Source organism: Motacilla alba, chromosome 12 (genome assembly GCF_015832195.1).
Source record: "Motacilla alba alba isolate MOTALB_02 chromosome 12, Motacilla_alba_V1.0_pri, whole genome shotgun sequence".
Lineage (NCBI taxonomy): Eukaryota > Metazoa > Chordata > Aves > Passeriformes > Motacillidae > Motacilla > Motacilla alba.
Genome location: NC_052027.1, coordinates 19,448,357 through 19,463,724, shown reverse-complemented (window position 1 = coordinate 19,463,724; position 15,368 = coordinate 19,448,357). Strand labels below are relative to the sequence as shown.

The following is a 15,368-nucleotide window of genomic DNA, read 5'->3' as shown; positions in this document are numbered from 1 at the left end:
CAGGCCATCAGGGTAGCTGCATGCTTTAGGGGACACCCAAACCCACTGCACATCCTACGGGTCTCCTCAGCCACCCTAAAATATGATAGCCTGTGTGCCTCCCAAGAGACCCCCAACCCCGGCTCAATTTACAGGTGTCCCTCAGCCCCTGCACACCTTTGGACATACATCAAATTCCCTGCACAACTTCTGGCTGTCCACAGTCCCCTGCACAGCACAGAGGTGACCCCAAGCCCCCTGCATGCCTTTACAGGGACCCAAATATAACACTCGGGGAGCAGCACCAGGGCTGAGCCATCTTCTGTGTGTGTGTTCACCATGTGTCCCTGGGTGAGCAGATGAGGCCTGGGGGGCAAATCCCCACTCTGCTCCTAAGAGATCCGGGGCTGCCCCAGGCCCAGGCTCTGTGGGGCTCGGAGCTCATCCCTCGGGCTACTAAGGACTTTCCTCAGAGTCCGGCCTCATTCCATTGTTTTTAAGGCAAGCACTTAAAGATGGCTTCCCTCTTTTCCTGGACATGCCACTGGAGGAGGTCCAGGCCCAGATGATGCCACGGAAGGAAATGTGCCCTCAGCCCAGGGACGCTCAGCATGGGCTCCCCCAGGCCCTCGGGGCCCCGCCGCTGGTCACGGCAGCCCCAGCTGGGCTCCTGCCCGCCCACACCGTGGGCATCCACGGCTGCTCCTGGCCATGGAGCTCAGCCAGTGCTGCTGCCGGGTGGACTCTGCTGGTGCTACCACCTGGACATAGCTGTGACAACTCCATTTCTTTATTAAAACATACAATGTGGGCCAAGCCCTGCCCTGGCAGGCAGGGGCTGCCCACCTTCAGTCCTGGCCGGGGAGCAGGACCAGGGGGCTCAGGGGCAGAGGGTCTCGTTGTGGAGGGGTGGGTTTTGGGACGGCCTCATGATGGTGCTGCAGCCACGGCAGGGCAGACAGGGGCAGAAGTGGAGAGCTGGGATAAACTGTCAAGTTCTCCCTGCCTGAGTTGTTCGATTCCTCTTCTGAAGATGCACAGGAGCACCTGTGAAGAGAGGAGGTGGCTGAGGCCCCAGCAGCCAGTGGCACACAGGGAGCCTCCTGCAGCCTCTCTGCAGGGCCCAGAGCTGGCAAGGCTCCCCAGCAGGGCTGGAGCTGCTGGCCCAGCTTGGCCCAGCTGGACAGCTGCCCCTCAAGGCCCCGGCGAGCAGGGGACGGCTCTGGGCAGGGTCCCTGGCCAGGAGCGGGCCCCGGAGCGCCTCTGCCTCTCAGGGGCAATCTCCTCCCTGCTCTTTCTCCTCCCCGCCTTGCTTTGCCTCTGCCCTGTTCCCCTTGGGGCTGCTCTTGGCCAGGCAGCCTCAGTGGGAGCCAGCACTGGCTGCAGCCCCAGCGGGGCCCCCAGGACAAGGCCCAGCAATTAGGAGGCCAATGAAAGCACAGGGCAGCAGCAGAACCCTCAGCAGAGTTATCTGGACAATCACAGGCTGGCCACAAGTCCCCTGCAGCCTCCCTGGGAACATTTCCTGTCTACAGTAGACTTTCAAAAGAAGCTGTTTGAGGGAAAGATGAACAAAAGACTCACCGTTTTCTCTTCCAGTAGGTCCAAGTTTGGACACAGCGTAAAATAAACATAAGCTCCAAAATAAGCCTGCCTGCTATCAACCTGAGCCAGCAGCCTGTTCCCTTACAGAAACCACCCCCAAGGCCCTTCTGGGAATCAGGAGCATGTGTTGAGGGGCCGGCCGCATCTGTGGGAGCCATGGGGAGCGTGAGCCCATGCTGTGCTGCCCTGCTGAGCTGGCAGCACGGTGCATACGGGCAGGACGTTCTCTGTTTCCCCCAGAGCTGGGGCCTGCAGGCACCTTGCCGCCCCTTGGCACAGGCTGTGCCAGCCAGCAAAGCCCAGCAGGCCGGCAGGAGAGCCCGGGGGCAGCGCAGCTGCTTGGGCAGTCGCTGCTTCAAGGGACACGGGCCAAAGCCATCCCTGAGCAGCCACTGCCAGCCCTGGCCCTCCCTGGCCCGTGACAGCTCGCCCAGCCCCAGGGGACAGACTGTCAGTTAGTCTACAGCCAGCTAAGAGATTGTGCCAGTAATTGTGTGCTGCTTTTCTTCCCTGCAGTTGGTCCCAGAAACATCCCTCAGACTGCTGTAAATGCCCACACGTGGTCTGATCAGCCCCTGTGCTTCTCCAGTCTGCTCGCAAAAATTTTGCAACAAATCCACCAATAAATTCTAGATTTCCTCTGTGAATTGCACACTTCAGTGTCCTTCCTTTTTTCCCAATTCCTGAAAGTTCCTGCGTATAGTAATGGTCTTGAGGATCTCTCATTCTCTTCAGTCTTTTTTTTTTTTTTAGTTATGACAGGTGAAACAGCCTTATTGGTTTTAGTTTTGGCAGGTCTGTTTTTTTCTTAGCGTGATGGTTTACTTATTATCTACATGTAAACTTATTTTTATTTATGCTTCTTTTGTTCCCCAAGAAATTATTTTGACCATCTGTCATTCACTTCTTAGTTAATGTTCCATATAGGAACAATTTTGACTCTCTTTTTAAAGGAATATAAAGATCACAGAAAGCTGTATTTTTAATTTTGATGACTCTCTCTCTCCCCACTCTCAGCTTTTACAGTGATCCTTTTTGAAACATCCCTGAGGATAGGTAGAGTTATTTGGGAAATGCTTGGCTTAACCTGGGAATGGATTATTATTTTTAGTGCTATAAACCTACATTGCAACAAGCTTCACACCACGGTCCTGATTTGTGGCTCAATGCATGGATGCCTGTCTGAATTAAAACAATGTTTGTGAGGCAGCTGAAGACCTTAGGTCTCAGAGATTAAAATTCCTGGGAGGAGGAGGAAGAAAGGATTAAATCCTGTTTCAGGGGCTGTTTTTTCACTTCTAGTATGCCAGAAGTATGGTAGACTACACCTGCCTTCAAATGTCATTTAATGACAGAACAATTCTTTGCAGTGCCAGACACCAGGACAAATTACTCAACGCTGTGCCTCCCAACACATCAGCTTTAATTCTAGTGAGAGGTAGGCCTTGATTACAGTCCGATTAGAGCAAATCAACAAAGCAATCTTGCCACTGTGTGAATGGCAAGAAGAATTTGCTTGTGAACAGATGAATACGTCCCACTCAATAATGAACAAAATTTGCCTTGACTTGGAAGAAAGTAGACAAGGAGCAATGCAGTATTTGGGTTTTATCCAGTGATAAACGGGGCAAGAAGCTGTTACAACTTACCTGTTTTACAGAACACAAGTATTGATACAGCCAATAATGCACCCACCTGAAGGGATCTTCAGGACATTCCTTTCTTTCTTAACAAGGAAAGGGCAGCAAAATGCTGGCATTTATCTGAACTGGAAGCCGTGTTCCTCTCCTGTTTCTCCTTGAGCACACGGTCTGTTATTTGCAGACTTCACTGCCCAGCCCATGAATCCTCTTGTGGCTAAATGACACAACTACCAAAACACAGGTGCCACATAATCACCCCAGCACTAATCCAGCACCGCTTTGATGGTGCACAGGAGCACAGAATGGCTTGGGTTGGAAGGCACATTTAAAGGCCATCTAGTCCAATGCCCTGCAGTGAGCAGGGACACCTTTAACTAGGTCAGCTTGTTCAGAGCATGAGCTTGAATGTCTGCAGGGATGGATGTCCACTTCTCTGGGCAACCTGTGCCAGTGTTTCAAAACCTGCAGTGTAAAATATGTGTTTCTTTCGTCTAGTCTGAATTGACTGTATTTTAGATGAAAACCATTCCCCCTCGGTCTGGTCACAAAAGGCTCTACTAAAAATTCTGTCCCATCTCTTTTACAAGCCCCCTTAAGGTACTGAAAGGCAGCAATCAGGTCTCCCTGGAGTCTCCTCCCTTCCAGGCTGAACACCACCAGCTCTCCCAGCCTGTCGCCAAAGCAGAAGGGCTCCAGCCCTCAGAGCATTTTGTCCCTCCTCTGGACGAGATGCAACAGGACCATGGCCTTCCTCTGTGGGGGACCCAGAGCTGGATGCAGTACTCTGTCATGGTAGAGACGGAGACAATACAAAGCAACACACTCCATTTCCAGAAGGCTTCAAACCCTGATTTTATTCGAGCATGCGTGCTTATTCTGCACTCTTACAAAGCTCTTAAGTTTACATTTTACTCATTGGTCACAAGAGACAAGCAAGGGGCTTATTGGAATAGGCATTTGCAGGTTTCTCTTATTCATCCTTCTTTCTTTCATGGTTTCTATGTGAATGACCTTGGTAGAAAATTCATTCAGGGGCAAACATGGAGCCTCTTATCAAACTTCTCAAAGGCTCACAGAAGTGGCTGTAAAACCTCTTCCACAGTACTCCAGGTGGAGTCTCACCAGAGCAGAGATGTGGAATCACCTCCTTCAACCTGCTGGGCACTCTCCTTAGGATGCACATGGCTGGCTCATGCCCAGCCTCTCATCTAGCAACACCCCCAAGCCCTTTATGGAAGGGCTGCTCTCCATCCCTTCATGCCTCAGCCTGTGAGATCAGCTGGGCTGGGACTGTGTCACAACCCTTGGACAGAGCAGCAGGGCAGGAGGAGCTCCCTCCCAAAGAAGGCAGATCCCACTCCCCACACAACTCCACCCTGGCCATGAGGTCACAGCAGGCTCTGAGGTCACAGAGGTCCCAGAGCCCCGTGGCTGCACAGCACCACAACGACCGAGCAGTCAGTCCTTGAGCACAACTGTTGCGGCAGCAGCGGCGGTGGCAGCAGCGGTGCTGACATTGGGACAGCGGCATCAGGACAGAGGTGGCAGCAAGAGCTGCGGGACTGGCCCAGGGCAAGGCACCATGGCCCTTGCTCTGCGCCTCTTCCTCCTGCTCCTCCTGGCCGTGGCCCTGCCTGCCAGGGTGGCCCAGGCTGCTCCGCTGCAAGCGCGGGGAGCAGGTGAGCCGGCAGCCTGGCTGCCCTTGCCCGGGACAGCGCTCCCTGCTCCCTGGGAAGCGCTGGGCATTGCTTTCCCCAGGGCTTTAGGGAGGCTTTCCTCTTGGGGCAGGGAGAGAGCCCCCACGGGCCCTGGGCAGCCCCTGTTTCCTCTCCAGGGATTTTGCACAGGGCCTGCAGAGAGGCTGGAGAGTGACCAGGAGCCAGCCCAGAGCTCCCCAGGCCCCTCTGCAGTTTGGCCATGGCCATTGACATCTAGATCCCATGACATTACCCGACCCCATTGCAGTGTCCAGTTCCCTAAGGCAGAGGGGGATCCCAGAACACTGTGGAAATGGTGTGGGTCCTTGCTCCCTTCTAGATTGGGATGGTGACATGGATTATGTGGATGCCCTATCTGATGGTGGCTTCAAGCCCGTGGAGAATGCTGGAGGCAAGTTCTCCTCTGCCTTTCCTGACAAAATCGTCAGTGTCCATGTGGCAAGAGGTAAGTCAAGAGCTCTTTCCCTTAACACAATCTTGGGGTTGAAAGATTCAGGAAACCTTGCCCTGCTCCTTTCTGGAGCCCTGAGGGATCCCGCTGTGGAGGCCCTGGGGGGCATCCCCCAAGTTACACCTCATTGGCTCCTTCCCCTTTTCCAATGTCTGTTCCTATGTTCCCGAGCCACTCCCTCCCATTCCCCTGACTGGCCCTTATCTTTGTACTGTCCCAAGACCGGGGTCCGCGCCCAGGCCCCAGGAGAGAGAAAGCTGGACCCACGCTGTGTGTGTGTCTGGGACCTGAATATGTCACCGCGCAGCTGAATTAAAAACCTGAGGATATTATGCAAAGGCCCTTTTTGCATTTTACCTTGGACTTTACTAGCAACAATGCAGGCTGCAACATTGCACAGGATGGCTGTCAGTGGGAGGAAGGAGCATTTAGCTGTCCGTCTCCCTCCCGTGTGCAATGCCAGTGTGTCCTTCCGTGTGCTCTGTGCAGCCAGGCAGAAGAGCAGAGAGGGAAGGGGCCGGGCCCAGGGCTGTGCCCCGGGGCTGTGCCATTCACAGCTCCTTTGCTGGCCCAGGGAGCCTGAGCTGCTGCCACTGCCACTGCCAAGGCCTGGCCCTGCCTGGGGCTGGCTTTAGAGCTGCTGGCAGCTCCAGGGAGTCCTTTCTCACGGGACTGCCCCGCAAAGGGCTCCTTCCATCCCAGTGTGGGGCCACTGCAGGCACGAGGTCCCCCTGCCCCTGCTCCGGAGTGGAAGGCAGAGCTGAGTGAGCGCCTTGGAGGGCACCAATCACCCAGGTGCACTCACTGCCACTGGGGCCTGAAGGAGAAATGGAACAATTTTCCATTAAGGTCCTCCTAGATGGAAGAACCAAGACACAGCAGACAAGAAATCCTTGGAGGCAGCCAAACTTCTGGACAAGATGCTGAGTGATCTGGAGAGACGCCGTGGTGGGTGCATTTCCCTCAGCCTTGTCCCGGGACTCAGCAGCCGGGGGCTTTGGCTGCACATCTGGACACGCCGTGCCCGGCACAGCAGGAAGGGATCCATGGCAGCCTGGCTGCCCCGCTGCTGCTTTCACGGCCTGCAGGGCTGTTTCCCAGCCTGGCCTGGCTGCAGCTTCTGGCCAGCCTCTGCAGGAAGGCATTTGGCATCATCAGACAGGCAGCCCAAACTGCACCATGGGCCTGAGATCCCCTGTGATTTCCTGGTCTCCGGGCAGATGCAGAGAGGCAGCTGTTTGCAGCAGGGAGGGAGGCCCTGTGGCAGCCCCAACAGCCGTGGCCTTTCCCTGATCCTTATCCATGTCTTTGACAAGTGGTACTTCCTGAAGATGCCACTGGCCCAATGGGGAATGGGTTCCACCTGATCCAGCTGTCCCTTTTTTTTTCTCCAGAGATGGACCAAAAAGCTTTGCTGAAGGCAGCACTTCCAGAAGGAAGCAATGGCTATGTGCCAGACACCGATACACAAAGGGAGGAGATGCCAGACAGTGCCACAGAAGGTGCTCGCTGTGCCAGGCTCAGCCAGGCTGAGCAGTCCTGCTGGGCTCCCTCTGTGGGAGACACTGCTCCCGAAACCTGGGAGCAGCTGCACGGGGTGCCCATGGTGGGGAAGGGGCAGAGGGGGAGAGCAAGGCTCCAGTGGGTCCTGACAGGGCCTGACTCTGTCCCCTGGGGCTAGGCGAGCTGTCACGGGCCACGGAGGGCCAGGGCTGGCAGTGGCTGCTCAGGGATGGCTTTGGCCCGTGTCCCTCGAAGCAGCAACTGCCCAAGCAGCTGCGCTGCCCCCGGGCTCTCCTGCCGGCCTGCTGGCCTTTGCTGGGTGGCACAGCCTGTGCCAAGGGGCGGCAAGGTGCCTGCAGGCCCCAGCTCTGGGGGAAACAGAGAACGTCCTGCCCGTATGCACCGTGCTGCCAGCTCAGCAGGGCAGCACAGCACGGGCTCACGCTCCCCATTGCTCCCACAGACGTTATCAGTGAAGTAGGAATATACGCCCCGGATCCAGTGCGCCTCCCAGGAATTGTCTGCCCCCAGGATGTGCGCAGGTCCTGCATGATAGGCGCGGTGGTGACACTGTTCACTGTGCCCCTTGTGCTGGTCGGCTGCTATCTTGGCATTCGCAAGCTGTACGAGATGAGACGGTCAGTTGCTGATGTTTCTCCACACTTTTCCTATAACTCTGCTCCATAGCATTGGTAGCTGACTCGTAGTCATGCTGCTGTGGAGTTGTGGCCAGTCCATGGCTGTCCAAGTAACTGCTGAGGGCTCTGCTGCTGCCCTGTGCTTTCATTGGCCTCCTAATTGCTGGGCCTTGTCCTGGGGGCCCGCTGGGGCTGCAGCCAGTGCTGGCTCCCACTGAGGCTGCCTGGCCAAGAGCAGCCCCAGGGGCACAGGGCAGAGGCAGAGCAAGTTCTCCACACTATTTGGGCAGCACAGTTCAGGACAGTGCTTATTTAGTAGCTCATGTAAACTTCCATGGTAACAGTGGTGTTGCAGGACAAGCAAATTTGCTCCACTTCCGTGTTCAAACAAATCCAACCTGATGAAGGTTTGGCTTTGGCCGTGAGACTTTGCTCTTTGTGTGAGCCCTGTTCTGGAATGATTCCAAATCAGTCCTGCAGCCTGTTTTGGGTGAAGGCTCATGCCAGCCCTGAGCCTTGGCAGTTCTGGGCTCAAAGGGACAGCTGAGGCTGCACTGCACATGACTGGGCTTCAGAGCTCCATTATCAAAGGGCTTTGGGAAGTATAAATTACTGTACTTTTACTACATGGTTTTCTTCATGAAATTCAATCACTTTTTCTAATTTAGTTTTAAAAATAACTTCTTTTCCACGGCTTTTTACCGTTATTTGATATAGTAAGTAATGGCCTAGTTATCCCATGGCTGAATTAGAAGACTGTAAGTACTATAAAATGGAATAATTTTTACACTCTTATGTCTTTCACAGACTCATGAAACTTATGTTGGTTTGATGTGACCACCAGAAGAGTTTTGCTCTGCTTTTAATTCAAACAAGCAGCAGAGCTGGAACCTGTTGAGAAGAGTCTCTTCACTTCATAGCTAAAGCAAACTGCCAGGGTTCTTTTTTCCAGCTCTGGGCAGGAAGATAAAAATCTCTCAGCAGTAAATACTCCTGACAAGTAACTGCTATAAACTAGGGATCTGGGCTGTTTGCTCCCTAACCCCTGGGTTCCTCAGAGCTGCAGCTCCCTGTTCTCTTTGCAGACAGGGGCTGCCTATGGATGACAGTCCCGTCTCTGGCCTGGTGCACACCAGGTCCACACACGAGCTGAGGGATCATCCTTGCACTCCCTATCCTGGAAGAACCGAGTTCATTGATGAATCTGACACAGTTTTATGCATGGCAGCAAAAGAAGGCAAAATAAAGGCTACAACTGGCACCACTCCAACCACTTTACATTTTGCTGTGTGCAATGGAGGCAGGAACTGCAAGTTTCCTATTCATGCACAATTTGCTGTCTGAGAGCACTCAGTTCTCAAAGTCACAGGGCCCTGCAGGTCTGTGTCTGAGATGACTTTAAAAACAAAAAACCCCTTTATGTGCAACATCTGTGCATCAGAACTTCACAACAGAAATCACAAACTGATTCCTGCTCTTAAGTAAATGAAAAATACCCCAAAAACAAAAATACAAAAGCAAAACTGTGACCAAATCAAACAGGCAAACAAAACAATTGCCAAGAAAAAAGCAAAACCAACACAAAAAATCCCACAAATTGAGAAAAAAATAAAAATCAGGTGAAGGAGGCAGAGATCCAAGAGCAACAAATGGGCAGAGGCACCAAGGTAGCCAGGAGATCTGAGATACTGTTCTCACCCTTCTGAAAACAATCTGATATCAAAAGAAACTGAAAATCAATGATGATGAGTGTGATAATGGGAATCTCCATGGTCAGCTTGAATATATTCATTGTGTGTGAGTTCTGTTTTCCTTGTTAAGTCACATCATCTGGCAAGGGGGGCTTTTTTGTCCAAAGAAAAACACTGCAGTGGAAAAGGTGGCCAGCTTGGAAAACATGAAAAACAAGAGCTACAAATAAAGTCCTTTTTAAAAATATGTTGGTTGGTTGGTTGGTTTGCTGTTTGTTGGTGGGTTTTTTGTCTGTCTTGGAAAGCAGCCCCTCGGATGTTAATGCACACAACAAGTCCTTTGTAAAGGGCTGTCTTTGCAAAAAACCAATTTGCCAACTGTGTCATGCAAGGCAGAAGGAGCTTCCCTTGGGCTACAGCTGGAAGGCCTGGAAATGTGTTCCAGAAACTCATGATAGGACAGCGTCTGATTAACACAATTTAATGTCATGAAGTGCAAGATGTAAGTTATCCAATAAAGTAATCAGAGTATTTAAATGCCAAGCAGCGGGAAAGGGCTGTGCATTGGAATGACAGGAATGGGACACAGAGGCGTGATGGACACGTTTCCCAGCCAAACCAGAGCAGAAGCACTGGGAGCACAAAGGGACTCACCCAGCAGGCCCAGCAGCTCCTTGCTGAGGGCCCATTTCATGCAAGAACTGGCACTCAGAATATTAAATCAATTAAAAAGAAAAGGGTGGGGCGAGGCGGCGGTGAGGTGGCCTCACAGGTTTGACTGCGCACTCTGCTTTTGTCACCAACATTATCCAAGTTCCTGTGCTTGTTTTCCTGGAGAATTTGCAGTCAACAGAGCTTCAGCCCCTTTGATCAAATCAGTCTTAAGAGCAGCTCGGGGCTGGGTCAGTCATTTAAACGCCAGCACTGACTGGGCTCCAGGCAACAAAAGAACAGGAGCTGCCTGCCACCCATACAGCTTTTCATATTAATGAGCACAAAGCCTTTATTCTTGCAAACTGAGGGATGCTGGGGGGATCTTTGCACCATCAGGCCGAGGTACAAGGCTCTGGAGCTACACAGCACTGTGGTGAAGAGGGGAACACAGGTGGGCACAATCCAGGCTGTTAGCGGTGCCCCCACCCCCTGATTAGGGACATCACAATTGCTTCTGGAGCTCCTAAAGCAGCTGGTGAAAAACTGATCTTCTTTTCTCAGCCCCTGCACACTGACAGGCAAGTTGAACAGAAAATCTGCCCCTTCCTCCGTTATCTCTGAGCATCAAAGCAAAGAACCAAGGAGAAAGAAAGAAAAACCAAAAACCCCAACCAACTAAAATCCAAAAATTTTTTTGCCCAGGCTGATTTTTTAAAAGAGCTTTATAAGACTGATTAAGCCAGTGCTGAATTAAGAGTGTGACATGTTATGTGCCTTCCACAAAGTGTGGGACAGCTGCTGCCATGCAAAGGTGGGTGCAGGGTCAGACCCTTTCCTTCAGAACCAGCCCTGCCTTCCTGAGGGACAGAAATTCATCTGTTAGAATCCCTTGGAGCTTCTGGAGCTGCTCTTGGCCCACCTGTGGATAACTGGGCTGCTGTGGAGCAGCGGAGAACTTTCAGCTTGGTATGGAGTCTGCAGAATCGAAGCAGCATCTTTGTGGGCCAACAACAGACTGGAAAGGAAAAACCAGCATCAGAAACCAGTGAGATGGAAAACTTCTGGCTGTTGGAGATAAAAAAATGTCAACTAAAATCTCCATGGCAAAGAAGAACCTTTCTCACAAGGATTCCAGTAGAGTAAATGACACAGGTGTTGGAATAACAGCCAGTGCCCACAGCAAGGACAATTCCTTGGAAGAAAAGCCAGTGCACACTGCAAAGACATTTCCCTGTCCTGTGGGCTCCATAAAGCACGCATGAACACGGCACTTCTCCTGAGAGCTTCCCAAAGCATCTCTGCAAGAAGCACTGGAGCAGTGCATGGAGCAAGAGTTCTGCAAGTGCCAGGCTCTTGTGCAGCAGAAAAGTTGTAAAATATGAAAGATTCTAGCAACCACAAGAAACCCATCACTTATGGCTTGTAAATACCCCAGCGAATCTCAGTTACTTCTGGGCAAAAACGAACACAGGGCAAGCTTTCCACAGAATGGTTTCATGACAAAATTCCAGTTTGTCTGCTCCTGTTTGTGGGAGAAGACGAGGTTACAAGCTGCCCAGCTCAAGAAGAAAAGGAGGATCTACACTTCCCCGTCATCTTTTCCTACTGACAAAGGAATTAAAACCAAGAATTTGGGTAAATGGAGGGATAAAACTGGAGTATGGATGAGGCTTTACATCCTAAGAGACTTCATTTCCTAAAATACAAACAGTTCTGTTGTGCATGGATCTCCTTGCTAAACCTCTTTGTCTTCAAACTCCCTTCCTCCACGGCAGAAGTGAACCAGCTCCGTATGTCAGAGCTTCAAGGTAAAAGCTCTGCGATGGGTTAATTTTAATGGATCCATTACCAGTCCGTGGGCTTGCTGTCAGGAGGAGCTCAGGTGGCTTTTTGTTGAGATCAAAAGCAATGTGCCATTTGTCCCAGCTCCATCTGTCCTGTGACAGCACCGGCTCCACCGAGCACGCTGAGTGTTCTCGTGCCATTTCCAAATGAAAATTGAACCTCCTAAAGAAGCCAGGCCAAAATCACGAGAGAGTAGTCACAAAAACTCATTTAGGCAGTTTGCTGGGTATTGATCTGACAGCTAGCACCTCTCCAAAGTCCAGGCTACACTAAACAAGGCTCTTTCCTCTGTAAGCAGCCTTCCAATTTGTAGTGTTTCATACACCATGCAGAAGAACAAAAAGCCACTTCCACTGTAGAAACATGAGCTGCAGCGATGCAGTAAGTTGTGCTCAGTAGCTGACCTGCTGATTTAGTTTTGAGGCAGTTTTAGCCTGGAGATACTACCATAAAATTTCACAAGAAAACTATCAAGTATCTTAACTATGCAGTATTATGTTATTTTCTACTTCCAATATTGCCAGCACATAGCTTAAGGAAGAAAGGTATTTACCAACCAGCATAGATGAAAAAAATTGAAATGAAAAAAGGGCTTTTAAGGATATCAGAGTGATGGCCACCAGTCATCTTCCAGCTTTGCAGGATTTCAGTTCAAAGTCAATCTAAACAAGACAGCATATGTCAAGCAAGAAGGAAATCACAGCTCGTGTCTGCTCCTAAACCCAAGCTTTGCTGTATCAAAGATGGATGGTATCATTTTCCAGCTCTCAATGGATGTGTCATAATTTACAAATAAACAAAATATCATGCATAGAAATATTTCATAGATTAGAAAAATAGGTAGTTAGATAGATAGATAGATAGATAGATAGATAGATAGATAGATAGATAGATAGATAGATAGATGGATAGACTGGCAAGGCAGATAGAGACATATGAATGCACTTGCCTGTGTACCTTTGCATAGAAAGGGATGGGGAAGTGAAAGGTTATTCTTTTCCACACATGAGAAACAATCTTTTTTCCAGAAGAGTCAGCTTCCTTCTTCAATGACCACCAGGGTACCTGAAGACCCCACCAAGAAGGCCCTGTGATCCCAGTGGCCTGTGCATCCAGCAATTCAAGAAAGTAAGGCCTGCCTCTTAATACTAGAGTGGTGTTAAAGACGTTCATTCTCAATTTTTGGTGACAAGAGGAACGCACTGAAGCCAGTTACTGTAAAATGCCAGCACAAGCACCTCTGCAAATCACAGCCAAAGGAAGGACGAAGCCAAAGTGTCCCACAACCATGGCCCAAGCGTCCAGAGATCCTCCTTCAAGCCTGGCTGCATTGCAGCCCCACAGAGCACCAAGAAGAAAAGGGCCCTACAGACAGCAAGCAAACTTAACCCTCTGCCAGGACACAAATTTAGAGGGCAAAAAGTTAAAAAAAACCCCACACCATCAGCCACACTTCCCAGTGAGAAAGGCTGGAAGTCTCTGCCCCTCAACACTTCCCCAGCAGGTTCACAAAGGTGACTGGGATCTAAGCTGTGCCCTCCGAAGGAGCAGAGCCAGCCCCCTGGAGTGGGAGAAGGCGCGGCCTCAGCTGTAGCCCCGGGTGCCTCCTGCGCCCCAGGGCAGGGCCCTGGCTGTAAATGTGTTGGGCTGCAGCACAGGGCCAGGGCGGAGCTCAGCAGCCTCATCGGAGCCCAGGGCCGCGGCCCTTCCCTGGCGGGGCCCGAGCCTGGCCCGGCCCAGCCTGAGCAGCCCGGAGTGGCCCCAGGGGATGGGCTTTGCCTGCCCGCTGTGCCCACAGGCCGGGCCCAAGGCTTTGCCAGAGGCTTTCTCCCAGCTTTGCTAAGCCTCGGCCAAGTGTCCCTTTGCTCTGCTGAGGAGAGTAAAAACTCCGTCAAATGTAACCCCACTGCACCCCTCATGAGGGATCCCTGCGCACCTTAGGAGAGGCCATCAATTCTCCTTGATGCCTCATGAGGGATCCCTGCACCCCTTGGGAGGGACCCCAAAAAAACCCCGTGTGCCTCCTGAGGTCCTGGCCCAGATGATGCCACGGAAGGAAATGTGCCCTCAGCCCAGGGACGCTCAGCATGGGCTCCCCCAGGCCCTCGGGGCCCCGCCGCTGGTCACGGCAGCCCCAGCTGGGCTCCTGCCCGCCCACACCGTGGGCATCCACGGCTGCTCCTGGCCATGGAGCTCAGCCAGTGCTGCTGCCGGGTGGGCTCTGCTGGTGCTACCACCTGGACATAGCTGTGACAACTCCATTTCTTTATTAAAACATACAATGTGGGCCAAGCCCTGCCCTGGCAGGCAGGGGCTGCCCACCTTCAGTCCTGGCCGGGGAGCAGGACCAGGGGGCTCAGGGGCAGAGGGTCTCGTTGTGGAGGGGTGGGTTTTGGGACGACCTCATGATGGTGCTGCAGCCACGGCAGGGCAGACAGGGGCAGAAGTGGAGAGCTGGGATAAACTGTCAAGTTCTCCCTGCCTGAGGTGTTCGATTCCTCTTCTGAAGATGCACAGGAGCACCTGTGAAGAGAGGAGGTGGCTGAGGCCCCAGCAGCCAGTGGCACACAGGGAGCCTCCTGCAGCCTCTCTGCAGGGCCCAGAGCTGGCAAGGCTCCCCAGCAGGGCTGGAGCTGCTGGCCCAGCTTGGCCCAGCTGGACAGCTGCCCCTCAAGGCCCCGGCGAGCAGGGGACGGCTCTGGGCAGGGTCCCTGGCCAGGAGCGGGCCCCGGAGCGCCTCTGCCTCTCAAGGGCAATCTCCTCCCTGCTCTTTCTCCTCCCCGCCTTGCTTTGCCTCTGCCCTGTGCCCCTGGGGCTGCTCTTGGCCAGGCAGCCTCAGTGGGAGCCAGCACTGGCTGCAGCCCCAGCGGGCCCCTCAGGACAAGGCCCAGCAATTAGGAGGCCAATGAAAGCACAGGGCAGCAGCAGAACCCTCAGCAGAGTTACTTGGACACCCATGGACTGGCCACAACTCCACAGCAGACTCACAGGGAATGTTCCCTGACTATGAGCGGCCTTTAAAGGAAGCTGTTTGAAGTAGAGAATTACAAAACACTCACCATTTTCTCTTCCAGCAATACCAGATCCCTGCATAGCAAATCATCACACACAGTGCTGCACCAGTCACAAGGGCCATCAGCTTAATCAAACAAGGTGTTCCCCAGCAGAAAACTCTTCTCATGCTTTCCCCGATGTTGTCAGCACCTGTTGAGGTGGCGGCTGCACCTGTGGGAGCAGTGGGGAGCGTGAGCCCGTGCTGTGCTGCGCTGCGGAGCTGGCAGCACGGTGGATACGGCCGAGATGTTCTCGCTCCCTGTTTCCCCCAGAGCTGGGGCCTGCAGGCGCCTTGCTGCCCCTTGGCACAGGACTGCTGAGTACCTGAAGCCCTGAGCCAGCATGCCATAATTCCTCTGTGCTGTGCCATTCTACTCCAGACAATACTTGTCAAAGACATGGATAAGGACAAGGAAAATGCCCAGGGTTTTGGAGCTGCACCAGGGCCCTCCCTCCTCCAAAGAGCTGCCCCTCCACATGTGCTCGGAGACTGGGAAATTGCAGGGCATCTCAGGGCATGTATTGTCCCTGGTGCAGTTTGAGCTGCCTGTCAGCTGATGCCAAATGCCTTCCTGCAGGGGCTGGCC

General features: G+C 52.6%; 1 protein-coding gene across 1 annotated transcript; it reads left to right on the top strand.

The window, feature by feature from the left end:
• Positions 1-483: 483 nt before the first annotated feature.
• On the top strand, positions 484-14,796 carry LOC119706260. Its single transcript, XM_038149623.1, has 2 exons — positions 484-532; positions 13,757-14,796. Exons 1-2 carry the CDS (start codon positions 518-520, stop codon positions 14,729-14,731), a joined length of 990 nt encoding a protein of 329 aa, XP_038005551.1. The 5' UTR covers positions 484-517; the 3' UTR covers positions 14,732-14,796.
• Positions 14,797-15,368: the final 572 nt, after the last annotated feature.